A 27412-nucleotide genomic window follows, 5' to 3' on the forward strand; every position below is an offset into this window, starting at 1 on the left:
GCTGTGTTAATTTAAGGGGCATTGTGTTAGGGGTGCTGTGTTGTGTTAGAAGACTGTGTTGTGTTAGGGGTGCTGTGTTGTGTTACAAGGCACTGTGTTGTGTTAGGGGTGATATGTTGTTTTAGGAGGTGCTGTGTTGTATTAGGGTGCTGTGTTGTGTTAAGGGGTGCTGTGTTGTGTTAGGGGTGCTGTGTTGTGTTAGGGGTGCTATGTTGTTTTAGGAGGCGCTGTGTTGTGTTAGGTGTGTTGTGTTAAGGGGTGCTGTGTTGTGTTAAGGGGTGCTGTGTTGTGTTAAGGGGTGCTGTGTTGTGTTAGAGGTGCTGTGTTGTGTTAGGGGTGCTGTTATGTTAAGGGGTGCTGTGTTATGTTAAGGGGCACTGTGTTATGTTAAGGGGCACTGTGTTGTGTTAGGAGACACTGTTTTGTTAAGGGGCGCTGTGATGTAAAGGGGAGCAGTGGTGTAAGGGGGAAAAGAGGACACTGTGGGACTTCTTTAAAGAGGGGACTGTGATGTAGAGGGGACTACAGTGTGACAGGTACACTAAGGATCATAATGTACCGAGGGACTGTGATGTGTTATATAGCTAACGAGATTCGAACCTCTGCTGGAAGGACATTTTGTTGACCGGGCCTCTGTAAATTTTAATTCAAGACCCCTGTCATACACCAAAGCTTCCAACGCCCCTATTTTGTTTGACAGATTTCTGGCATTGGTGAACAAACATTTTAATTCATTGTCGCATTTTGCACTTGTGTTTTGCACATTTATTGTAGTTTAATTAGTACTATAAATTCCAATGGTTGTTTGTAACAATGGAACCTTCCTTTCATCTGCCATAGTCCACCCCTCATCTCCCCCCATTCCATCTTCCATTAGGCTGGGTTCACACATATGCGGTGCGGTATATTGCATGTGATTTGTGTGCGGTGCGATTGTAGCCATACATTATGTATGGCTCAAATCGCACCGCACCCGCACCAACAAGGTGCAGGACCCTTTTTTTGGTTCACACTACAATCGGATCGCATGGATATTCACACCCATGTGATGGGATTCTGCGCATTGCACCATCTTTTGCGGACTGATTTTGGGGTGTTGTTAACTTAACATACACACCTGCAGCGGTTCTCATGAACGAGGTGCGTTTGTGATGTGGTGCGGAATTCACGCAGAAAACGTTGCGAATTCCGCACCGCATCAGTGTGAACCCAGGCTTAGTGTCTGACCGGTCTGCCCCATTAATTCACCCTTCCCCTCAATCCTAGTTTAAATACTCCTCCAGCCTTACCATAAATTTCTACCCCAGGACAACAGACCCCCTTCCATTTAGGTGCAACCCACCTTTAGCATATGCTGTAGGTTGTACCCCAATGAAAAGTCAGCCCAGTGCTCTAAAAGCTCAAATCCTTCCCTTTTACAGCAGCAGTGAACCTGAACCTCATCCCTATCTGTGAATCCAGGAGCTGACTCAGCCCATCAGGCTCTGCTTACAGCTAAAGTATCAGTCTTGGTGGATTTTACTGACCTTTCAGTTTCACCAATAGGTTCATGAATTAATTTAAAACCCTTTCCTTACCTTGTATTTGAAGATCTTGTTTCCAGCTTATAACTTTGGGATCTTCCAGCATTTGGCGAAGATTCTGAGGGTCTTTACTGTACAGAAAGTAGGTATTGGTGTAATGGTCTGAAGGGTCCTTCATTTCCTACACAGGAAAATACAGAATATCCAGTGCAAATATGATTAAATAAAGGACAGACTGTAAAATTACTATTCCTTCTATAAGCCCTATTTGGATGGAATAGGTGGCAAAACATTTGAAACTTTATGTACCTGATGTCAAGTGCAACACCAGTGAATTTAATTTCGTTTTGCGTAAAGTAGTAGCAAGCTTTTACTAATGTCTGTGTTCTCACTGAGAAGATTTCCTCTTACTTCATGTCCCTTTAGCCACACAGCAAGTAAAGGGTGATCTCCCCATAAGTTCATGGGAAGTCATGAAAAGCAAGGATAACAGTGGTTAAAAACCTACCACGTCTGCAAAGAAAATTTGGGCTTGAGTTACACTTTTGTGTTGATAAAAAGTGGCTTTGAAAACCTTCTGCCCTTTCATTGATATACTGTACGTTGTTGTCATATTATTTGCTTATAATAATCAATATATTTTAAAATGTTCCTTAATAATGAATAAAACTCAGTATTAAGCCCCACGCACATGGTGCCAAAGGCTTCAGTGCTTCTCTCCCAACTTTTAGTGCCCCCAGGAGAACCAGGTGCAGTGCTGAGCCCCAGCGTGTAGAACCCTATCCATTCAGGGACATTGTATCGCCTCCTCACTACCTGCTTTAACCCCTTGATCATCACACAAGTATTGCATATGGTTTCAAGGTGCTTGCAGAGTGCCCCCATTCAGTGAAAGACAATGAGGGGTATGATTTTTTAAGTGTCCACACCCAGCTGCTGCATCTGCAGCTGTCAGGAATGGACTTGCCAGTAATGGTGGGACTCACCTGCCTTGTGGGCTGCAGTACCAGGGCTGGCCAGCGGGTGCTCTCAGCAATCAGAGACTCAACCCTGTAGTCAGCCAAACACCTGAAGCTGATTATGCAGGTGTATTTAAGGGATGGCCAGACCTGCAGTCTGTGCCTTGGTGTGTGCTTTTCTATGGGCCCCTGTATCTTGTTACCTGCGTCCCTGTCCCTGTCCCTGTTCCTGTCTGACTGATTCGTTGCTGACCCTGCCTGATCCGGACCTCTGCTGACTTCTCCTGTTTGATCCCTGGCTTGTGACCCTGACCATTCTCTGCCTGACCCCCTGTACCTACCTGCCCGTTAGTTGCTGTACCCGGCTCGTGACCTGACTACTCTCTGCCTGCTCCTCCTGTTCCTACCTGCCCGATTGTTATTGACCCGGCCTGCCTGACGACGCTTGCATTGTATGTATTGTTATCTGTGGGTGGTTTGGTTTGGTTCGTTTGCACTGTGTTATGTTTTAGTATTGCACTGCGTTTATGTATTGTTAGTGTTAATGAATTATATTGTTTATAACATATCTGAAGCCTGCGTTTCCCTGCGTCAGTTCACATACCTCTGGTCATACCCTGGGGTCCTGACATTACACCAAGGCCAATCCTGACCAGAAGTGGCTGCACAGGGAAGCCATCTTGGCTTGTTGCTGGGAAGGATGGATCTTGATGAGGTGGTGTATTTATCTCTGCTAGTGTTTGATGACAGAGAATATGCTTATCAGACTCTGAAGGAGTATCCCAGGGATCAACTACTAGAATGTATACGGATCGCTCATTGCCTAGTAGATCAGGGCACAGAATTCTCTGAGGTGCAGCCATTGAGTCAGGCTTGTGCTGAGTTGGTTTCATCTGGTACCCCCGAATGCAGGGATGAATTTTTGCCGCCATTTAGTGCCGACCAGGTAGAGTCCCTGGTATGGTTATTAGAGGATGATGTGGATTACTTTCTGGAGCGTTATTCTGCATGTTCACCACAGGTACTAAGAGATTGTATAAACGCAGTGCAGTCTTTGACCAGACAGGCTTTGTGTAAGCGGAGCTTTGTTCAACCCATACTGCAGACATGGTCAGACTTGTTGCACCCTGCCTCAGTCAGCTTACAACATCATTCCTCCACTCAAGGCATTCTTCCTGCATCCCCGACAGCACCCCCAGTGACTGCCCAGTATACTCTAACTACCACATACCAGTCCTCTGCTCCCACTCGCTGCACCTATCCTTTCTTTAACCCTGTAAAGAAGTCCTCTGTAGCAACTGCTCCCTCCTCTGTTCCATCTTCCAGCTCTTCTCTGTCCTCAGCTGCTCCATTCGTTTGCAGACCTGCGTTTACTTGCAGTGCTCCAGTAGTTAAAACCAGAAAAAAGCGAAAATTCTTTGCAACCAGTACTATCCTGCCAGTATCCAAACCGGTGAGCCTGCCGTCTGAGAACCTGCCTTCCGTGGTTCAGCCTGGTGCCTCGGCACCCGCACTTCAGCCTGGTGTCTGTACCCAGCCTGATGAACTGATCCAGCCTGATGATCCTATCACGCCTGATGACCCAGTGCCTGCTGTCATACCTGGTGACCCGATGCCCGCTGTGGAGCCAGACGATCCAATGCCTGATGACCCAGTGCCCGCTGTCATGCCTGGTGACCCGATGCCCGCTGTGGAGCCAGACGATCCGGTACCTGATGACCCGGTGCCCGCTGTCATACCTGGTGACCCGATGCCCGTTGTCGAGCCAGACGATCCGGTACCTGATGACCCGGTGCCCGCTGTCATGCCTGGTGACCCGATGCCCGCTGTCGAGCCAGACGATCCAGCGCCAGATGACCCAGTGCCCGCTGTCGATCCAGACAATCCGGTACCTGATGACCCAGTGCCTGCTGTCATGACTGGTGACCCGATGCCCGCTGTCGAGCCAGACGATCCAACGCCAGATGACCCGGTGCCCGCTGTCGATCCAGACGATCCGGTACCTGATGACCCGGTGCCCGCTGTCGTGCCAATTGACTCAGAGCCCACTGTCGTGCCTGGTGACTCGGTGCCCACTGCCTTGCCAGATGACGCGGTGCCCGCTGTCGAGCCAAATGACCTGATGCCTGGTGACCCGATGCCCGCTGTCGAGCCAGACGATCCAATGTCTGACCCAGTGCCCGCGGTCATGCCTGGTGACTCGGTGCCCACTGCCTTGCCAGATGACGCGGTGCCCGCTGGCGAGCCAAATGACCTGATGCCTGGTGACCCAGTGCCCGCTGTCATACCTGGTGACCCGATGCCCGCTGTCGAGCCAGACAATCCAATGCCTGATGACCCAGTGCCCGCGGTCATGCCTGGTGACCCGATGCCCGCTGTCGAGCCAGACGATCCAGCGCCAGATGACCCGGTGCCTGCTGTCGAGCCAGACGATCCGGTACCTGATGACCCGGTGCCCGCTGTCGTGCCAATTGACTCAGAGCCCACTGTCGTGCCTGGTGACTCGGTGCCCACTGCCTTGCCAGATGACGCGGTGCCCACTGGCGAGCCAAATGACCTGATGCCTGGTGACCCGATGCCCGCTGTCGTGCCTGATGACCCGGTGCCTGCCGCCTCGCCTGGGGGCCCGGTGCCCGTCGCTCCGCCTGGGGGCCCGGTGCCCGTCGCTCCGCCTGGGGGCCCGGTGCCCGCCGCTCCGCCTGGGGGCCCGGCGCCCGCCGCTCCGCCTGGGGGCCCGGCGCCCGCCGCTCCGCCTGGGGGCCCGAGACCTGTTGCTCCACCTGGGGGCCCGGTGCCCGTTGCTCCGCCTGGGGGCCCGGCGCCCGCCGCTCCGCCTGGGGGCCCGAGACCTGTCACTCCGCCTGGGGGCCCGGCGCCCGCCGCTCCGCCTGGGGGCCCGGCGCCCGCCGCTCCACCTGGGGGCCCGAGACCTGTCGCTCCGCCTGGGGGCCCAGTGCCAGCCGCTCCGCCTGGAGGCCTGGCGCCCGCCGCTCCGCCTGGGGGCCCGGCACCTGCCGCCCCGCCTGGGGGCCCGGCGCCTGCCGCTCCTCCTGGGGGCCCGAGACCTGTCGCTCCGCCTGGGGGCCCAGTGCCAGCCGCTCCGCCTGGAGGCCCGGCGCCCGCCGCTCCGCCTGGGGGCCCGGCGCCCGCCGCTCCACCTGGGGGCCCGAGACCTGTCGCTCCGCCTGGGGGCCCAGTGCCAGCCGCTCCGCCTGGAGGCCTGGCGCCCGCCGCTCCGCCTGGGGGCCCGGCACCTGCCGCCCCGCCTGGGGGCCCGGCGCCTGCCGCTCCTCCTGGGGGCCCAGCGCCTGCCGCTCCGCCTGGGGGCCCTGTGCCTCTGCCCGGAGTCCAGCCCGATGTGCCTCTGCCCGGAGTCCAGCCCGATGTGCCAGTCTTTGATATCCCGCCAGTTACCAGACCCGGGCAGTGGAACATTTTGCCCAGCTAGGACTGTTTGGAGCGTCCTGAGGCCGCTCCTTGAGGGGGGGGTACTGTCAGGAATGGACTTGCCAGTAATGGTGGGACTCACCTGCCTTGTGGGCTGCAGTACCAGGGCTGGCCAGCGGGTGCTCTCAGCAATCAGAGACTCAACCCTGTAGTCAGCCAAACACCTGAAGCTGATTATGCAGGTGTATTTAAGGGATGGCCAGACCTGCAGTCTGTGCCTTGGTGTGTGCTTTTCTTTGGGCCCCTGTATCTTGTTACCTGCATCCCTGTTCCTGTTCCTGTCTGACTGATTCGTTGCTGACCCTGCCTGATCCGGACCTCTGCTGACTTCTCCTGTTTGATCCCTGGCTTGTGACCCCGACCATTCTCTGCCTGACCCCCTGTACCTACCTGCCCGTTAGTTGCTGTACCCGGCTCGTGACCTGACTACTCTCTGCCTGCTCCTCCTGTTCCTACCTGCCCGATTGTTATTGACCCGGCCTGCCTGACGACGCTTGCATTGTTTGTATTGTTATCTGTGGGTGGTTTGGTTTGGTTCGTTTGCACTGTGTTATGTTTTAGTATTGCACTGCGTTTATGTATTGTTAGTGTTAATAAATTATATTGTTTATAACATATCTGAAGCCTGCGTTTCCCTGCGTCAGTTCACATACCTCTGGTCATACCCTGGGGTCCTGACAGCAGCTAAAGGAGGTAGCGGTAAAAACATGGGTTTTACTACCCCCAAATTTCACGTATGAACGAACCCTTACAGGTGCCCAACTTTCCCTGACATCATGGATAAATCTTTCCAACTGTCTTTCTGTTGTCTAATGAGACTGCCCTAGTAGTCAATTAAGGAAATTCCATTGGACAAGAATGTCAGTTGGTGAAGCTTAGCCATAAAGGGAAAGTCAACCACCAGTGACACTAAATCAGAGTGGGGCATGGGCAAAACCTTTCTGAATAATAAGATTTAAGAGAAGGCATCTCCTAGGCAAGACTTAAACATAGTTAGTCTGAAAAAAGACAAAAGTCCATCCAGTTTAACCAAAAAAAAAAAGTTATAATCCTATACCCACAGTTGATCCAGAAGAAGGCAAAAAAAACCCCTAGAAAAGCATGATCAAAAATATGCTCCTGCAGGGGGAAAAAAATCCTTCCTGATCCCCCAAGAGGCATTCGGATATTCAATCGGATTTTAAAAATAGAGTATACAGTATAATGTAGATTGACTTGAAATATGTTTTTTGATTTGACAAAAACCAAAGGTAATCAAAAACCAACATCATGGTTTTACAGTGACAGAATTCCTCTGTCAATCTCCCATACTGGTACCAGTGGTTAAACCCACCTCCAATGAAGGACGACATATGACGGTGGAGAAGTCTGGCCACTGGTCAACCAAGACCTGTAGTTTGAATGGGTTGCCAATGATCACATGATGCAGAGCTCCACATGCCTAAGTGATAAACATAATGAGTATAAAGTCACACAACTATCATACTCAGGTGGAGTTATACTTTAGGAGGACACCTCTGACCCACCTTCAGTGATTCTGGAAAGCTGTGGGCTAAAAGTCGTCTCAGAGCAGAAAGCTTCGATGCACAAGTCAGGACAAGCATTCTATGAAAAGAAAATAACATTCAGCTGATTTTTTCTCACATCCTGTCCCAAGTGATACCCGTACAAGAAATGGGGAATGCAGTTGTCATCAGGACAGGAGGAAACAATTGACAAAAAAATATTATCAGAACTAATCCTTTTCCATGCTGTAAAAATGTAATTTTATTTTTGTATCTGTCCCCATTGGAGGGATTTCCCATCAATTCCAGTAAGGGTAAACATAAGCTCTAAGCCTTTTCTGCTCAATACAGAACTAAATAAAATATTTTGCCTGAAGTTAAACTTTAACCTTTTGCTGCCAGGTCTGTTTTTGGTTTTTATTGCATACAGGTTTAAAGAAATACTTTTAGGCCTGAAGATTAGTAAAAGGCCCAAAACATTATATGTTTTTTGAAAGCAAGCATCCTGCAGAATAAAATGGTCGTAGTTTCAATTTTTGCTTGTCACATAATATTTGTGAAACAGTTTATAACGCGCAAATTTTTTTGTGTACAAAATACACTAAAGTTCATTTTAGGGCACACAAATATAATATACTGTTATACCAATTTTTGGTTAAAAAAAGAAAAGATGAAGCTTTAGAATTGTGCGTGCCTACAAAATGACAACGAACTTCAGTACCCTATATTTTCAATAGTTGACACTTTAAGTCCCTACAAGTCATCACTTTTGAGTTAAACATAAATATTGGTCCTATAATTATTGCTCTCACTCCAGTGTTTTTGTATATAGGCACCCCGACGGGTGTGTTTATGTTCATATGTAATAGAAGAAATTTTAGTGAGCGCTACCAAAAGTACAACAAAGAGTATATATATATATATATATATATATACAGTTGCAAGAAAAAGTATGTGAACCCCTTGGGATTACGTGGAGTTTTGCTTGAATTGGGCATAAAATGTGCTCTGAACGTCATCTAAGTCACAACAATAGAAGAACACAGTCTGCTGAACATAATACTACACAAACATTAGATGTTGCCATGGTTTAATTGCACATAACATGTAAACATTCACAGTGCAGGGAGGAAAAAGTATGTGAGGCCCTAGCTTAATGACTTCTCCCAGAGCTAATTGGAGCCAGGAGTGAGCCAACCTTGACTCCAATCAGTGTGATGATATTGGATGTGTTGCTGACAGCTGTCCTGCCCTTAAAAAACACACACCTGTTTTGGGTTTACTGGTTTCAAGAAGCACTGTCTGATGTGAACCATGCCTCACAGAAAAGAGCTCTCAGAAGACCTACGATCAAGAATTGTTGACTTGCATGAAGCTGGAAAGGGTTACAAAAGTATCTCCAAAAGCCTTGATGTTCATGTGTCCACGGTAAGACAGACTGTCTACAAATTGAGAAAGTTTAGCACTGTTGCTACTCTCCCTAGGAGTGGTCGTCCTGTAAAAATGACTGCAAGAGCACAGCGCAGAATGCTGCATGAGGTAAAGAGGAATCCCAGTGTGTCAGCTAAAGACCTACTGAAATCTCCTGCACATGCTAACATTTTTGTTGACACATCTACAATAAGGAAAACATTAAACAAGAATGGAGTACATGGGAGGACACCACGGAGGAAGCCATTGCTGTCCAAAATGAATATTGCAGCACGTTTGAAGTGTGCAAAAGAGCACCTGGATGTTCCACAGCACTACTGGCAAAATATACTGTGGACAGATGAAACCAAGATTGAGTTGTTTGGGAAGAACACACAACACTATGTGTGGAGAAAAAAAGGCACAGCACACCAACATCAAAACCTCATCCCCATTGTAAAACCTGGTGGTGGGAGAATCATGGTTTGGGCTGCTTTGCTGCCTCAGGGCCTGGACGGATTGTTGTCATTGATGGGAAAATGAATTCCAGAGTTTATCAAGACATTTTACAGGAAAATGTACGACCATCTGTCCGCCAACTGAAGCTCTGCAGAGGATGGGTGATGCAACAGGACAATGACCCAAAGCATACAAGTAATTCAACAAAACAATGGCTGCAACAGCACAGAATATGCCTTCTGGAGTGGCCCAGTCAGAGTCCTGACCTCAACCCGATTGAAATGCTGTGGCATGACCTTAAGAGAGCGATTCACACCAGACATCCCAAGAATATTGCTACACTGAAACAGTTTTGTGAAGAGGAGTGGTCCAAAATTACTCCAGATCGTTGTGCATGTCTGATCTGCAACTACAGGAAACGTTTGGTTGAGGTTATTGCTGCCAAAGGAGGGTCAACCAGTTATTAAGTCCAAAGGTTCACATACTTTTTCCTCCCTGCACTGTGAATGTTTTCATGTTATGTGCAATTAAACCATGGCAACATCTAATGTTTGTGTAGTATTATGTTCAGCAGACTGTGTTCTTCTATTGTTGTGACTTAAATGACGTTCAGAGCACATTTTATGCCCAATTCATGCAAAACTCCTCGTAATCCCAAGGGGTTCACATACTTTTTCTTGCAACTGTATATATATATGTAAATACATACAGTTGCAAGAAAAAGTATGTGAACCCCTTGGGATTACGTGGAGTTTTGCATGAATTGGGCATAAAATGTGCTCTGAACGTCATCTAAGTCACAGCAATAGAAGAACACAGTCTGCTGAACATAATACTACATAAACATTAGATGTTGCCATGGTTTAATTGCACATAACATGTAAACATTCACAGTGCAGGGAGGAAAAAGTATGTGAGGCCCTAGCTTAATGACTTCTCCCAGAGCACATTGGAGCCAGGAGTGAGCCAACCTTGACTCCAATCAGGGTGATGATATCGGATGTGTTGCTGACAGCTGTCCTGCCCTTAAAAAACACACACCTGTTTTGGGATTACTGGTTTCAAGAAGCACTGTCTGATGTGAACCATGCCTCACAGAAAAGAGCTCTCAGAAGACCTACGATCAAGAATTGTTGACTTGCATGAAGCTGGAAAGGGTTACAAAAGTATCTCCAAAAGCCTTAATGTTCATATGTCCACGGTAAGACAGACTGTCTACAAATGGAGAAAGTTTAGCACTGTTGCTACTCTCCCTAGGCGTGGTCGTCCTGTAAAAATGACTGCAAGAGCACAGCGCAGAATGCTGCATGAGGTAAAGAAGAATCCCAGAGTGTCAGCTAAAGACCTACAGAAATCTCTGGCACATGCTAACATTTTTGTTGACACGTCTACAATAAAGAAAACATTAAACAAGAATGGAGTACATGGGAGGACACCACGGAGGAAGCCATTGCTGTCCAAAAAGAAGATTGCAGCACGTTGGAAGTTTGCAAAAGAGCACCTGGATGTTCAACAGCACTACTGGCAAAATATACTGTGGACAGATGAAACCAAGATTGAGTTGTTTGGGAAGAACACACAACACTATGTGTGGAGAAAAAAAGGCACAGCACACCAACATCAAAACCTCATCCCCACTGTAAAACATGGCGGAGGGAGCATCATGGTCTGGGGCTGCTTTGCTGCCTCAGGACCTGGACGGATTGTTGTCATTGATGGGACAATGAATTCCAGAGTTTATCAAGACATTTTGCAGGAAAACGTACGACCATCTGTCCGCCAACTGAAGCTCCGCAGAGAATGGGTGAGGCAACAGGACAATGACCCAAAGCATACAAGTAATTCAACAAAACAATGGCTGCAACAGCACAGAATACGCCTTCTGGAGTGGCCCAGTCAGAGTCCTAACCTCAACCCGATTGAAATGCTGTGACATGACCTTAAGAGAGCGATTCACACCAGACATCCCAAAAAAATTGCTACACTGAAACAGTTTTGTGAAGAGGAGTGGTCCAAAATGACTCCAGATCGTTGTGCAGGTCTAATCTGCAACTAAAGAAAATGTTTGGTTGAGGTTATTGCTGCCAAAGGAGGGACAACCAGTTATTAAGTCCAAAGGTTCACATACTTTTTCCTCCCTGCACTGTGAATGTTTACATGTTATGTGCAATTAAACCATTTCAACATCTAATGTTTGTGTAGTATTATGTTCAGCAGACTGCGTTTTTCTATTGTTGTGACTTAGATGACGTTCAGAGCACATTTTATGCCCAATTCATGCAAAACGCCATGGAATCCCAAGGGGTTCACATACTTTTTCTTGCAACTGTATATACACACATACATACACACATATATGTATATGTATTCAAATAAATAAGCAGCGTATACACCGAAAGGCAACCAAAAAAAAACCTCCAATAGTATATATGTATTCAAATACGTTGGTGCAGCGCTAAATGATAATACATATTAGTAAACATACTGCCATGCAATTTCAAATAAATGTGGATAGGTGATATCACCTTAAGGTGATTAATCGTGATATATTTAGTTCAAAATAATCGTGTGGATCAAACAGAGATCACAATTCCAAAGTGTGTGGACGTCCTGATCCGGGAGTGACAACAGGTGCAAGCCACACGAATAAATAAAAAACGCACTCACCAGATGTGCGTTTAGAATGCACAATAATAAATCCTGCGTCATCAGGTTATAGAAAGGTCATCAGATCTCGGGTCAGGTTACCATACGAATCACTATCCCAGCTCCACAGAAAAGGTCACCAGAAACCGCTACCAGGTATCACCATCAGGGTCATCTATCCTCCAAATGGGCACTGTGAATGATGACACTCACACAGAGTGCCCAATGAGAGACCACATAGTGTGATATTGCTTAAGGTACCTTTTTATTCAAGGATAATGGGTGCAATAGTAAAAACTAATTTTCAAAAAGTTCCAAAAGTTACTGACCATGTATTCAGGGTATGCTGTGGCTAGATGTCCAGTTGCTGTTGCCCCCCTATATGTTCATATGTGTTTGTACGTGAGGGTAGGGCAGGTTCAAAATTTTTTGGGAGGTGTACCTCCTGCCATCCAAACCCTTCCAGCAGACCGAGAGCTAAATACCAGCCCCTTATCCTAAGCATCGTACACAGACAAGATGTTGAGGTAAAAACCAAAGGGAATAACTTTATTGAACAGAAATACAGATTTTTATACACTTCAAAATAGGGGCAGTCCCCAAATGAACAATAAATCAAATATTACACATTGGGGTAAAAATCCCACAATGGTCAAGTAAAGAGGTAAAGTTGACACAAGACTAATTACATCAAAGGGATTAGCAAACAGACAGAAACAATAGGTTACTTAATTAACAATGGAAATTCACACCTAGGAGGCACACAATGGGGAAAAGACATTCCATACCTAGACAGGAAAGGCAAACACAGCTACACTTAACACCTTAATAAACAGAACTGATCATAATCTTCTGCTGTGAGTCTCTGAGTCTAGGAGGGCTTTGAAGCAGTCAATGCTGGTTTGGGGACAGAGGCCCCAAATCTGTATCCAGGTTTTCCAGTTCTCAGAGTCTGTGTGTTTTTGGGGAGACATGGACTTGAATCTGAAGTAAAACTACTCCAAAGGTCCCCAGGCACACACCTCCCAAAGAAAAGAGCCCCCTCAAATGACAGGGCCCATAGTCAGTAGGCAAGAGGCTAGCCTGCAGTCCCCTCCAAAAGCCCCTGTCCCACTTGGGTATGTCACAGGGGGGATTTTTAAGTACTACTTTATTTGTTGACATTTTTTTCAGTAGAGCTTTATTAATACTACTGTGACAGTGCGTGGGCTTCTCAAAGGGACAGTTTAAATGACTCTGACGTGTTTATTGTGAGTGGAGAAAGCTATAGGTTTTCTCCAGGGTTTGTAATCCCAAAGTTTGCAGGTTCCAAAGTGTCTTGGATGGGAAGGAACATTCAATCCTGTGCCCGGGCTTTGCTAGTTGCCAGCAAGCTTTGTGATTGCACCGGGGTGCAGGATTGTTATGAGCCAGATCTGAGCATACCTGGTGTGTGGAGACAGACCCTTATCAGGAGACCTGGTTATTCCTATCAGAGACTGCCACCCTTGTGAGGGGGACTTCTTGCCCAAAGACCTGGGAAAGTCAGGACAGCTGTGCCTGGTCTGGGAGACAAATAGAGGGTCTGGGAAGCCTAGAAATCTGAGGCAGCTATCAAGTCCAGGGAGGCTGGAGGAAGTGTGGAACTCTCTGAGAGCGCGAGCAAACCCAGGGGGGCTGGAGAACCCGGTTTGGAGGCCAAGGGTGGGCCAGTCAGCAAGGTAGTGCAGTCAAGGCTGAGTGAGCCTTAAGAGCCAGGTAACGTAGTATATTTCGTTATTTGAGTTTGCTGGAGAAGAACCCCTGCATGAGTAATATGTGCTGGACTTTTACTTTGGCTTTCATTTAATAAAAGTGGGTTTTGGACCCCTTAACTATAGTTCCTGTCTGACATGTACTCACTTGACAAACGCATCTACCATATGAGCTAAACATCCTCCTTGTTATAGTGTGATAGGTGTTCTTTAATTAGATATCCGGGGTCCAGGGGCGGACTAACCATTTGGAAACTCGGGCACTGCCCGAGGGCCCGGGGTCAGTAGGGGGCCCCATGAGATGCCCCTGGTACCTTTTTCGAGTTTGGGCAAGGACACAGGGGCCCCATGATCCCCTATTGCCCGGGGGCCCTATGAGTTTTCAGTCCGCCCCTGCTGGGGTCTTTTATACCCCTGATGTCTCACCTGCCTTCCATTGAAGCTTATGGAAAGAAGGTCATGTTCCATTAGCTATTTCTCTGGTTGCTACAAACTGAAAATTGCATTATATACAGTGGGGATCGAAAGTTTGGGCACCCCAGCTAAAAATTTGTATTAATGTGCATAAAGAAGCCAAGGAAAGATGGAAAAATCTCCAAAAGGCATCAAATTACAGATTAGACATTCTTATAATATGTCAACAAAAGTTAGATTTTATTTCCATCATTTACACTTTCAAAATAACAGAAAACCAAAAAATGGCGTCTGCAAAAGTTTGGGCACCCTGCAGAGTTAATATCTTGTACTGCCCCCTTTGGCAAGTATCACAGCTTGTAAACGCTTTTTGTAGCCAGCAAAGCGTTTTCAGATGTTAATATCCTCTGTTCAGAATGTAATTAAGAAATGGCAGTCATCAGGAACAGTGGAAGTTAAAGCAAGATCTGGAAGACCAAGAAAAAAATCAGACAGAACAGCTCGCAGGATTGTGAGAAAAACAATTCAAAACCCACGTTTGACTGCAAGATCCCTCCAGAAAGATCTGGCAGACACTGGAGTTGTGGTACACTATTCCACTATAAAGAGATATTTGTACAAATATGGTCTTCATGGAAGAGTCATCAGAAGAAAACCTCTTCTACATCCTCACCACAAAAATCATCGTTTGAACTTTGCAAATGAACATATAGACAAGCCTGATGCATTTTGGAAACAAGTTCTGTGGACCGATGAGGTTAAAATTGAACTTTTTGGCTGGAATGAGCAAAGGTACGTTTGGAGAAGAAGGGGCACAGAATTGAATGAAAAGAACCTCTGTCCAACTGTTAAGCATGGGGTTGGATCACTCATGCTTTGGGGTTGTGTTGCAGCCAGTGGCACAGGGAACATCTCACGAGTAGAAGGAAAAATGGATTCAATAAAATTTCAGCAAATTTTGGATGGTAACTTGATGCCATCTCTGAAAAAGCTGAAGTTAAAGAGAGGATGGCTTCTACAAATGGATAATGATCCTAAACACAACTCGAAATCCACGGGGGATTACATCAAGAGGCGTAAACTGAAGGTTTTGCCATGGCCTTCACAATCTCCTGACCTCAACATAATTGAAAATCTATGGATAGACCTTAAAAGAGCAGTGCGTGACAGACAGCCCCGAAATCTCAAAGAACTGGAAGACTTTTGTAAGGAAGAATGGGCAAAGATACCTCAAACAAGAATTGAAAGACTCTCGGCTGGCTACAAAAAGCGTTTACAAGCTGTGATACTTGCCAAAGGGGGCAGTACAAGATATTAACTCTGCAGGGTGCCCAAACGTTTGCAGACGCCATTTTTTGGTTTTCTGTTATTTTGAAAGTGTAAATGATGGGAATAAAATCTAACTTTTGTTGACATATTATAAGAATGTCTAATCTGTAATTTGATGCCTTTTGGAGATTTTTCCATCTTTCCTTGGCTTCTTTATGCACATTAATACAAATTTTTAGCTGGGGTGCCCAAACTTTCGATCTCCACTGTATGTCACTTTGGGGTTCTTCACAGCTAGGGGAGATTAGTGCATGGATACTTGCTGGTCTCCCTTGCCTCCTCCCAGCAACACCCATCATGCAGGTCCTGGGCCCACAAGTGGGACAGCAGGGCCCAGGAAGTATGGTGAGAGGGGCATAGTTACGGGGGTCACAGAAATATACTATTTTTCAGTATATTTAGCACATACTCTAAATCGATTTTAAATATGTTTGGCTATGTGCCTCACTGCATACAGTTTTTTATGAGCAAATACTTTTTTTGTGAATTCGTGTGGGTAAGCAATGGTTAGTGCTGTTACTAGAAGGATCCACGGGTATTAAATGTTGCAACAGAGTCTTAAAAAAACATTTCATGGCTCTGCTCTATAATGTTACGCTATTTATGCACTATACACCAGAAGTTCGGGATGTGCATTTGGCTGTTCAGGGACAAAACAGAGGAAAATGTATGGTTCCGTCCTGAAATGAGAAATCCTCTTTTGAGATAAGTGATAGAGTGTGTTCTGTGAATACCTACTGTTTTAGGAAGTCTTTACTGTACTATAAACTAATTTTATTGGGGGCTTTTTGATTCCTTTAGTCCATTCTTAACATAACCTTTATGGTTATACTGTCTTGCTGGGTCCAAAGCCCTCCTCCATGGAAGCCATGGATTACACTCATACACTGCACTGATGATGATCACGTATATATCTAGATCACATTTATGGTTTTAATGTGATTTGTAGGTAGCTGTTTGTATGAAATGTGTTCATTGTAGGCATTTGTGAGAGTAATATATACAAGAATATTGTAACTTCAGGTTATGTGATTGTACTGCAGTTTTACAGAACTATTCAGAGAAGTAAATTCAGTTTTGGAATGAAACACAACACTGCTTCAGTCAGTTTTGGGTTTTTTGTTCACATACTGTCACCATGCAGTACAGCGTCATCATATAATTGGTGTGGCGGTGGTCAGGGACACTGACTGGTGGCACAAGGCGGTGATCCAGGAGAACGTCATATAACGCCGACCTGGATTGATGAGAGGCCCATCATTCTTCTATAGGCTCGGCGGGAACTGATAAAGGAAAACATAGTACCTCCTTTTTAACATGGAATCTTCTTCTGTACGGACCACGTTAGCTCTGAAACCTGGCAATTTATTAATACATTTCAACCAATAGAAAAAAAAACTCCATTTACACTATCCTATACCCATAGTTGATCCAGAGGGGAAAAAAAACAATAAAACATGCAATTTGCTCCGGTGGGGGAAATGAGTTTCTTCCTGATCCCCCAGGAGGCAATCAGATATTCCTTGAATCAATCAAATTAAGTCTTGTGTACTCACACAGTGCCAACAGTTACCAACATTTCAATCTCGGTTCAGACCTTCCCAGACCCATTCCACTTACTGGAGTGGCCCACCCAAACCCTACCTCTAATTGTGTGGGAACTGCCCACTCATTGTCCCCGATCACCTTAATGAATGCCTTACTGAGTTGCATAGTGACTGAAATATAGGTGATTTCAGGACATTGCCAAGAACACAGGATCATTGGGACTGAAGTTCAAGATATAGGATTGTCCTGGCAAATCTTGGACAGTAAGCACCTATGATAGTGAGATCCCCTGCCGTAATTTCCACCTGGGAGGTTTCTTTGATCCTGGCAGCCTTTGTGTGTTTCAGCTATTCCTGCTACATTTCCTATATTATAGAAGAAATAAATTCAGCAGGGAGATAGGAACTCGACAAATGCAAAGATCTCATTAATACAGCTCCCTAGAGACACCAGTAAAAAAGAATAGGTGGTTTAAATAAAAAACAGAAGTATATGAGTTTTGGGTGGACCAATCTTTTAACCAGACACTTAATCATAACCTATCAACTCTAGCTTAACCCATTACCTAATCAGTCCCAAAAATGAAATTATTAATAGTGGACCACTGGGCCAATACTTACTGTATATCATGCCTTAAAATGATCTTGGCCCATACATATCCCCTGTGTACCAGAAGAGGTCTAGGTAACATTCACATCTTACCTCTTGTAGTGTTGCTTCACACAATGCCCAACTGTATTATCCTCCCCATATCAGGCTGGGTGAACAATAAGATCTTCAAGCAACATCCTGAATAAAGTAACATCAAGTGATGATGAGCCTTAATATTAAACCAAAGCTTCCCACCTTCAGCTTATTTGGCTCTGCTCTTGCCTTGAGTATTCCAAGGTAATGTACCATGTAACTTGCTGAAGTTATATATTAGTTTTTTTGGGCAGAACACTAGACTTTGAGACATAGAAGATTGTTTGAAAAGGTTGTAAAGATCCCTTAAAATGTAATTGTACTTTAAAGTGGTTGTAAAGGCTCAAGGTTTTCTACCAGCCCCCCCAATACTTATCTGAATATCACTGCGATCAAGCGATGTGATCGACAGCCTCGGTTGTCCCGGGTCTCTGCCTCCTCATTGGCTGACACAGCTAGCGGGAGCCATTAGCTCCCGCTGCTGTCAATCACAGCCAGTCAGCCAATGAGGAGAGAGAGGGGGCCGGGCCAAGCTGTGGCTCCGTGTGTGAATGGTCTCATGAGCAGCGGGTGCCCCCATATCAAGCTGCTTGCTGTGGGGGCACCCGACAGGAGGGAGGAGCCAGGAAAGCCTGTGGGGGACCCGAGAAGAGGAGGATCCAGGCTGCTCTGCGCAAAACCACTGCACACAGTAGGTAAGTATAGCATGTTTGTTATTTTCCCCCCAAAAAAATGAACCTTTAGATTCACTTTAATATCTAATGCCAGCCATGAGTCAATTCCTTTCCCCATTACACCTGTACAAGAAATGGGGGATGTGGATGTTACCAAGACAGGAAGCCATGGACAGAAATAAAAACATTGCCTGTAGTGCTAAACCTTTCTGCATTTCTATTAGATAATCCACCATTTCGTACAGAGAATTGTTGCAATTACAAATGTTTAGGCATGCTCATGTGTATTTCTTTGTATTGGTATGACACAAAAAAGTGGAGAAACAAAAAGCCAAATCTGACACATTCCACGCAAAATACTCAAAATGGACTGGACAAAATTATTGGCACCTTCACAAAATTGTAAGAAACAATTGCATTCCAAGTTTATGATGCTCTTGTAATTTGTAATTAAACTCACCTGTATCAATTAACAGATCTTAATGTTCCTGTGTCCACTATGCATAAAATTGTCAAGAAGTTTACAGCCCATGGCACTGTAGCTAATCTGTAGCTTATCTCCCTGGACGTGGACAAAAGAGAAAAACTTGTTTAAAGATTGCAACAAAGGATTGTTCGAATGGTGGCTAAAGAACCTTGATCAACTTCCAGACAAATTCAAGCTGATCTTCAGGCACAGGGTACAACTGTGTCAGCTCTCACTGTATGTTGTCATCTGAATGAAAAGGGACGCTATGGTAGGAGACTCAGGAGGACCCCAGTGCTGACAGTGAAACGTAAAAAAACCAGATTGGAGTTTGCCAAAACTTATCTGAGGAAGCCACAATCATTTTGGAAGAATTTGCTGTGGACAGACAAAACAAAATTACAGCTTTTTGGTAAAGCCCATCATTCTACTGTTTTCAGAAAAAGAAATGAGGCCTTTAAAGAAAAGAATACAGTCCCTACAGTCAAACATGGTGGAGGTTCACTGATGTTTTGGCGTTGCTTTGGTGCTTTGGGCACTGGATGTCTTGACTCTGTGCATGGCATTATGAAATCTGAAGACTACCAAAGAACTCTGGGGTGCAATCAGAGGTCATTGGTCTTACAGCAGGACAATGACCCAAAGCACACATCACAAATCACCCAGAAATGGTTTCAGACAAAGCACTGGAGAGTACTGAACTGGTCAGCAATGAGTCCAGATCTCAATCCCATAGAGCACCTGTGGAGAGATCTCAAAACTGCAGTTGGGAAAAGGAACCCTTCCAATCTGAGAGACCTGGAGCAAAAGAAAAGTGGTCCAAAATTCCAGTAGAGAGATGTAAGAAACTCACTGATGGTTACAGGAAGCTATTGATCTCATAATTTTTTTCAGGGGGTGTGCTACCAAATAATAAATTGAAGGTGCTAATAATTTTGTCCAGCCCTCTTTAGGGGTTTTGCATGGAATGTGTCAGATTTGGCTTTTTGTTTCTCCAATTTGTTGTGTCACACCAATACAAACAAAATAAATAAGCATAAGAATGCCTAAAGGAGTTTTCTGGTAGAAAAAAACTCTAAATGCACATAAACACTGGTACAAAAAAATGCTCAAAATTAGCATTTTTTTCTGCCAAGAGCACTGGCATGTTTTAAAGCCAGTGTGCATGGACCCTAAGCACAATTCAGGTGAAAGCAATTTTATGGTTTTCTCTTTATATGTTCAGAACTGTGTAGTGTTATCCTATTTTTGAGCAAGGAGCCCCCTTTGTGTAAACTATATACATTGCAATACTTCTTTGCAGATTCACACCTTTCTCTGTTCCAAGGAAACAGCTGTTGAAGGTGATCTACAGTTGGAGCATACCCTTTTTTTTATAGGATGTGCACTGTAATAACCATACAAGTGTAGCACTACCCCCTAAAGAGTTGCAAACATTTTGGGTCCCCCTATAGTCCTGCACAGCCAGGCAACACGCATTTTCCATTCAGACTTGCATCCAGGAGACAGTGACCAGTCCTTGTGCTTGTTTTGAAGTTTTATTAGGGGATAATAAAACTTGGATGGGGACAGGGGTGTACAGGATGCCCAATGGAACTGGAACTGAGGACAAACGTCCTGAAACGTTTTACAAGTTTGCATAGCAAAAGATCCTCTTCTGGAGAGCTAGCTAGCCTTTCCCAGTATACCACCCCAGACTCCCCTATATCTGGCTGCCTGGAGAAATCCCTAAGACAGTCCTGGGCAGCAGCTAATCTGGTTTCCCACCAGAGTGCTCTTTCCCCTATCTGGCTCAGGGGGTGCAGGCCTACTTACTCAGTCCTACTCCCGCCTCCTCACAGGCTCCTGCCTCCAGCCTCACATCCTTTTCTCTTTCGCCTGAACTCTTCTGCTGTTGAGAAAGCTCAGTTACTCTTAAAGGTTGTCCTGGCCCCCTGCCAAGCATCCTGTTAAGGATTGGCCAGGATTCCCTAAGAGTAAAAACCAGCCACTCCTCAAATCTGCCCACTGCTTCTAGACCTTTCTCCAAAGTTCTAGAGCAGGAGGAAATTCCAGAGGGGCTGGTCCTCAGAGCCTCTCAGCCCTTACTCAAGTTTGACCCCCTGCTAGCTGTTACTCCCAGGCTGCTACTCAGCCCTAGCTGACAACTGAGGTCTAGCTCCCCCTAACTGACTAGGAGGGTGCTACACAAGCAATAGTTATTTTTGACTTTCCAATATAAATTTACCTGAGAAATCTCCTTTCATGTTGTGAGTTCTACCCGTCTGCTGGCCACCTTGTTCAACAATGTCCAAGATTCCCTGCATACTTTTCAGCTTCTCTTCTGCTCATTCCATATTTTACTTTAGAGTTCTAAGGACTATGTATCCCATAACACCTCCCGGCCTGAAAGCAATGATGATGTGGTGTGTTTCCTGTACTGTCTGTGCCTATTGTTGTTCAGACAGCAGCCTCGATGAAATGTGTCACACAAGGCATAGTAAATATGTGTCACAAATCTCATAGAATCTCAAGTTTCCATTGTAATGCATTTTGCTTGCACTTTTAGATGCATATGTTTTGGCATTTAAGTGTGTTTTACATGTTTTATAATGAGTGTGCATTTTTGTTGTTATAGTAAGTACTTTTTAACCATGGTAGAACCAACCTATCTTAACCTCCTATGGCACCATGCCTAATTAACAGCAAAGTACAAAAATCTATCTCCAAAAACTGTCCATTCATGGTGGAGGCAGGGGTGTATTTACCACAAGGCAAACAAGGCATTTGCCTAGGGCGGCATTTTTTCAGGAGGGGGGAGCACTGCCCCTTGGAAGAAGGGATGGAAGAAGGGACACACATGTCATGGGGACCTGGTGGGTTCCGAGAGAGGCTGAGGGTTTCATGATGGTGTATGCACAACCCAACTCTCATTTGGGGATGTCCAGAGCTTTGAAGGTTAGTGTCTTTCTCTCTCTCGCCATGGGGGATGGTGGCTGATGTATGGGGGGCAGTGGTAATGGAAGGCTGTCCCGGGTGGGGAGCTGGGGTGTTGTTGGTCAATGTTAGTCTCTCTCTGCGGGGGGGGGGGGCAATTTTTGTGTTGCCTAGGGCAGCACAAAAACTAAATACACCACTGGGTGGAGGCAAAATATTGGGACTTTGAACCTGCCTTAAAGTGGTTGTAAACCCTTACATATACCCAGTGTAGTGACTGGCCTCAGGTGATACATAGAGATGAAACTGCCAGCGACTATGTACAAATTTTGGCAAACCATGTGCACCCCAGAGTGCAGACATTGTTTCCCAAAGACAGCGCTGTTTACCAATATGATAATGATCCAATCCATACAGCTGGTGTTGAAGTGCATGTAGATGAAGTATTGCACCTTCCCTGGGTGCCACAGTCGCTGGACTTCCATATCATAGAGCAGTGATGGCGAACCTATGGCACGCGTGCCAGAGCTGGCACGCAGAGCCATCTCAGTGGGCACGCCAGGAAGAAGAGGATGATGAGCGCGCATGGACCGGCCATCCAGATCTCGTCCACACTGGATCCCCATCAAACTACATTTCCCACATGTCTCTGGGGCCAGGGTGGGCGTGGACGAGAGGAAACGGCTCCAATGCGGCTCTGGCACCAGGGGTGATGTACCCGGGGATGGGCGCGGAAGAGAGGAAGAGGCTCCCACACTGCTCCCACACTGCTCCGGGGCCAGGGGCAACGTGTTCAGCGTGGATGGGAATGAGCTGCTGGGTTGGAAGCCACACTGACGCTGCCAGAGGTGAGATTGCTTGCAGTGTCATCCATCAGTGCCCAGCAGTGTCGCCTGTCAGTGCCCAGCAGTGTCGCCTATCAGTGCTGCCCATCAGTGCCATCCATCAATGATGCCCAGCAGTCCCATCCATCAGTGCCCAGCAGTGTCGCCTGTCAGTGCTGCCCAGCAGTGCCACCTGTCAGTGCTGCCCAGCAGTGCCAAATGTCAGTGCCCAGCAGTATCGCCCATCAGTGATGCCCATCAGTGCCACCCATCAATGATGCCCAGCAGTGCCATCCATCAGTGCCCAGCAGTGCCATCCATCAGTGCCCAGCAGTGTCGCCTGTCAGTGCTGCCCAGCAGTGCCACCTGTCAGTGCTGCCCAGCAGTGCCACCTGTCAGTGCCCAGCAGTGTCGCCCATCAGTGCTGCCCATCAGTGCCACCCATCAATGATGCCCAGCAGTGTCATCCATCAGTGCCCAGCAGTGTCACCCATCAGTGCCCAGCAGTGTCGCCTGTCAGCGCTGCCCAGCAGTGCCACCTGTCAGTGCTGCCCAGCAGTGCCACCTGTCAGTGCCCAGCAGTGTCGCCCATCAGTGCTGCCCATCAGTGCCACCCATCAATGATGCCCAGCAGTGCTACCGATCAGTGCCGTCTGTCAATGCGTCCAGGTAGGAAAGTGGTTAATTGCAGTGTTGGCACTTTGAAATAAAAAAGTTGGTTTGTGTTGCAGTTTTGGGCACTCGGGCTCAAAAAGGTTCGCCATCACTGTCATAGAGGCACTATGATCAAGTTTGAAGAACAAGGTTTGGACTCGTTTTCCGCCTCTGGCATCTTTGTCAATTCCCAGTAGAATTCAGGCCATCTTAGATGCCAAAGGTGGTCCAACACCATATTAGCAACTTTATTATTTTACCCGGTGTTTCCATAATTTTGTCCAACCCCTGTATATGTCCTCTTTAAGGAACATTTAAAGTCCAAATCTTTTGTCTCCACCACAAATGGACAGTGGTTTTGGAGATGGCATTTTTGTTGTTAACCAATGAGGATGCTTTTCCTGTAGAGACATCATAAGGGAATGCTTCCTGGTTTTCAGTGTATGAAACTGAAACATGGCTGATTTTGCACGTCTCTTTTCAGCTGCAATTGTTGTGGTCTTCATTGTGGCTGAGCACGTAGGATGTATCTAGGGAATGTGCTTGTAACCATTGGGTTGGCAAGCTGACATGCACTTACCCTCAAGTTGAAAATGTATGAAAAATGGATAAAAATGCAAACCGTGTACATTTTCATGTATTTCCAGAGATTTCAATGGGCTAGAAAACGCAGATAATTGCATGTAAAATCAGACATAACTTTGTTTTTTACAAGGCAGCACACAGATGTGAAAGGCTTCATTGGACTTAATGTATTTTCATGACACATGTATTTTTATGGGCTGCACATAAAAGTGCACAGGTGTGAACCAAGGCTATGGTATATGAAAGTCTTCAAAAAGTTTTCAAACTGCAAGATTGATAGGTCCGGGGGCTGGGTATGATCATTTGCTTATCTTTATTCGGCCTCTGAGGCACTGTTCTACCCTCTGATAAAAGGCACTATTCTCCTCACTGACATCAACAGTGGGTCATCATTTCTGCCACTGACACCAGCTGACATTTCTGCCACCAAAAACATAAAAAATATCAAGGTTTGGGTATGTTTAGGGATATCCGCCATCGGTTGCATTCTTGAAGCTTTTAAAGTGTTGCTAAACCCACAAAAGTAAAATCAGTCTGTATATGCAATAAAGCATGCTTGTTATACTCCACTGTGCAACCTAAGGGGTTATTCATCTGGATTGTGTAAAACGTTGGTCTGATCCTGTCTTCTCTGATCCTCCACTTCTTCTACTGTCCCCAGTCCATCTGCTGATAGAACAGAGCCTTGGGGGAAAGCTGCACATGCTCAGTTTGGTGTATATTGATAGAGAGGTTTTTTTTTTTCTTGGGAGAGTGCATGTGATCAGCACAAGGCCAATCAGTGCTGTTCAAACAGAGGGTCAGGGGTTATGCAGCCTCATAGGACAATCAGGGGAGAAAGAAAGCTCCTCCTACAAGCTTTATATATTAGAACATGGCGATCACATGACCAAGCATATGAGTAAATTTGATAGCCTTCAACAATTGCCTATAGAGTCATATAATCTAGTTGCAGAGGTAGCTCCCACAATATCCCAATGTATGCTCTCCCCAAAAAGGGGAAGAGACAGCTCCGTATTTCTAAAAAATAGAATTTTTTAAAAATGAGGGGAATGGGAGAACATGGTTTCTGGTGAATCCAAACACCGGCCACAGAGGCTATAACAGGAGACATTCAAAAAACAAATAAAAATAGGATAAAAAGGTAAAGAGTGGAGACTGGAAGTGGTAAAGAGAATTCACCATTGAGAAGCTTTAGATCAACTTGGTCCCTGAAAAGGGATAGGAGGGAGCGTTGCAATTTAGATTATAAATGGGATGGTAGTCCAACCAAGGTTGCCAGATCGAAAGGAACCTATCGTGGTTGTCTTCCAACACCGCTGTTAGTTTTTAGAGTGGGGGATTTCCAAGAGTATGCTATGGTTTGCTTTGTCGCCATGAAGAAGAAATGAAGAAATGTGTGGGCTTTGCAGGGGATGTCATGAAGCGGTTTAAGAATCAGTGCTTCACTTGAGTTCTTTTTGAGGTTGACATGCGTGACTGAATAAATCAAGTTATAGACTCTGGTCCACAGCCAATGGGCTAACGGGCTAGTCCTATATGGCTTTCATAGCCCTGATGAAGATGGACATTGTGTTTTATACATATACTTCTTTGTACAACACAAATTTTAGTTTGACAAAATGAATATAAAAGTTTAGGGCATCCTGAAAAATGTCTTTACCATATCATCTGCCCTAGAAATAAACAGTAACTAGATCCATAGCAGGAGGGAATTCAACCCCCACTTTGCTATTATCTGTTAGAAATTGACCCCTGAGTCACAGAGGGGCCCTATGCACAGCATGTACACACACAATTAGTTTTCCCTTGACTGCGAGCTAAATATTGATATTTAAAGCAGAGTTCCACCCAAAAGGGGAGGTTCCACTTTAAAGACTGGCCCCCTGCTCCCTATTAAGGATTGGCACCTTTGGGGAGTGCAGGTGTGACCCAAAATTGGCAGGTACCCAGTCCCACTTCCACTGCGATCGCCTAGATGATCGGAAGTGGAAGTTGTCCTCTCCCTTTCCCTCCCCGTAATCTTCTGGGACACATGACAGGTCCCAGAAGACTACAGGACCATTCAGAAAGCGCAGCGCTACTCGCGCATGCGCAGTGGGCACCCAGCTGTGAAGGCACAAGCTGTCACAGCCTGGTGCCTACACTGAAGATGCTGGCGCCAGGAACACTGGACGGCTGAAATGGGCTGTGGGGAGAACACTGAGGGATTGAGGGGCAGGTGAGTGGCTGCTTTTTAAAGGTCAGCAGCTACAGTTTTTGTAGCTGCTGACTCTTATTTTTTTGGAGTGTGACCGGAACTCTGCTTTAACTTGTATAAAGTCTCCCAAAGAGATTCTGATTTTTTTAGTTTTATTGAACAATTGCATTGCAAACTGCAGTTCACAGTTGTTCAATAGAAGTGAACAACATTTTTTTTTCTTGGAATTGTAATGAGCGGGGAAGGGTTAGAACCTCTGTCAGGTTATGACTAGTGGCCTCTGTCTCCAAGACAGATGGGGACACAAACAGCAATACAATTCTGACAGGTATTAAGCTGGGTATACACTATTAGAATTTTGAATGAACATTCAGTTGTCTTTTGAAAGATTTTGTTTGTTTTCATCATTCGATTTAGAATGAGTGGATTCCACCAAAAAAAAAGCCACATGAACAGTTAGAAGTGTGCACATTCAAGAAAAACTTTCCATCCTGCTTCTTTGAATTTTCTGCCTACCTGCTACACAACTTCACAACTCATAATTTTATGAGTAAAAAATCCACTTGAATCCTGTTCTACATCTTCCTAACATGGAAACAGACAGCAAGAAAATTGTATCTGAAGATATACTGCCACTAAAACGGTATTGATTGCAAACCCTAAAAAGTAGACAGTGATATTCCTCTTTTAATACGATCCTAAACTTGTCCTCGGCAGCTGTTTGTTATCCAGGTAGCTAAATTATAGTACTGAGCCTCTAATGACTATGCCTGTACATAAGAAAGATCACTCTGTGAACATACTGCTATATACAATACATGGTATTTGGGGCATTGCTATCTAGTAGGCAAAATCACTTTCCCCTTTTACACTTACCTAGATTTTGTGAAATGTCAGCACAGTCCCAGTTCAATTCTTCGTAGCTTGTTTATTTCACCGTTCTCTGACCGTACAACAGCTAAGCGTCATGTACTTGTTCCTGGGCCAGAGGAGGACATGTGCCAAAACTTTGTTGTGTTGTAAGATTTTTGGCTCCTGAAGGAAGTGGAGGTTAATTAAGGTCCTAGTTTCTAAATTTGTTTTATTAGCGATCCGGTTGCTGCTGGTGAAAGGTTTCAGGCTTGATAAAGCATGATAAAGGAAAATCTACACTAATATGACATACAGGACTCGATTCACTAAGAGTTAAATACCGCATGAGTATTTGCATTAAAATAAAAGGGAAAAAAAACAAAAATGTCCCCCTCCCAAAAAAAATAATTGGCCCCAAGTCAATTTAAGGAAAAAAGTTCTGCGTTTAATTTGGTGGGTATGTTTAGTTTTTGGGAATGGCTAGCCCTGTATCCATTCTCCTGGGATATCTGGTACCCCTTTAGATTCTTCTGTACAGTGCCGGCTGCAAGGTCTGTACTCTGCTGTTCTAGAGACCTGCTTGC

General features: G+C 45.6%; 1 protein-coding gene across 3 annotated transcripts in view; it reads right to left on the reverse strand.

Annotated features, from left to right (window-relative positions):
- LOC149457450 (glycine N-acyltransferase-like) overlaps positions 1-27010 on the reverse strand; it is a 121809-nt gene extending 94799 nt beyond the window's left edge. For 2 of the 3 annotated variants that reach the window (XM_089683660.1, XM_089683658.1), the window contains exons 1-4: positions 26853-27010; positions 7456-7534; positions 7263-7370; positions 1578-1704 (exon numbers count right to left, since the gene is read on the reverse strand). In XM_089683660.1, coding sequence (XP_089539786.1) covers positions 1578-1704; positions 7263-7370; positions 7456-7533 — 313 coding nt within the window. In that variant the 5' untranslated portion in view covers position 7534; positions 26853-27010. Of the gene's footprint in view, positions 1-1577; positions 1705-7262; positions 7371-7455; positions 7535-17675; positions 17763-26852 lie in introns of all 3 variants that reach the window. The other variant, XM_089683659.1, reaches the window with a different exon arrangement.
- Between the last annotated feature and the right edge of the window lie 402 nt (positions 27011-27412).

The sequence above is a fragment of the Staurois parvus genome, unplaced genomic scaffold (assembly GCF_062004578.1).
Source record: "Staurois parvus isolate SC_StPar_1 unplaced genomic scaffold, SC_StPar_1.0 ptg000320l, whole genome shotgun sequence".
In the NCBI taxonomy this organism is placed as follows: Eukaryota; Metazoa; Chordata; class Amphibia; order Anura; family Ranidae; genus Staurois; species Staurois parvus.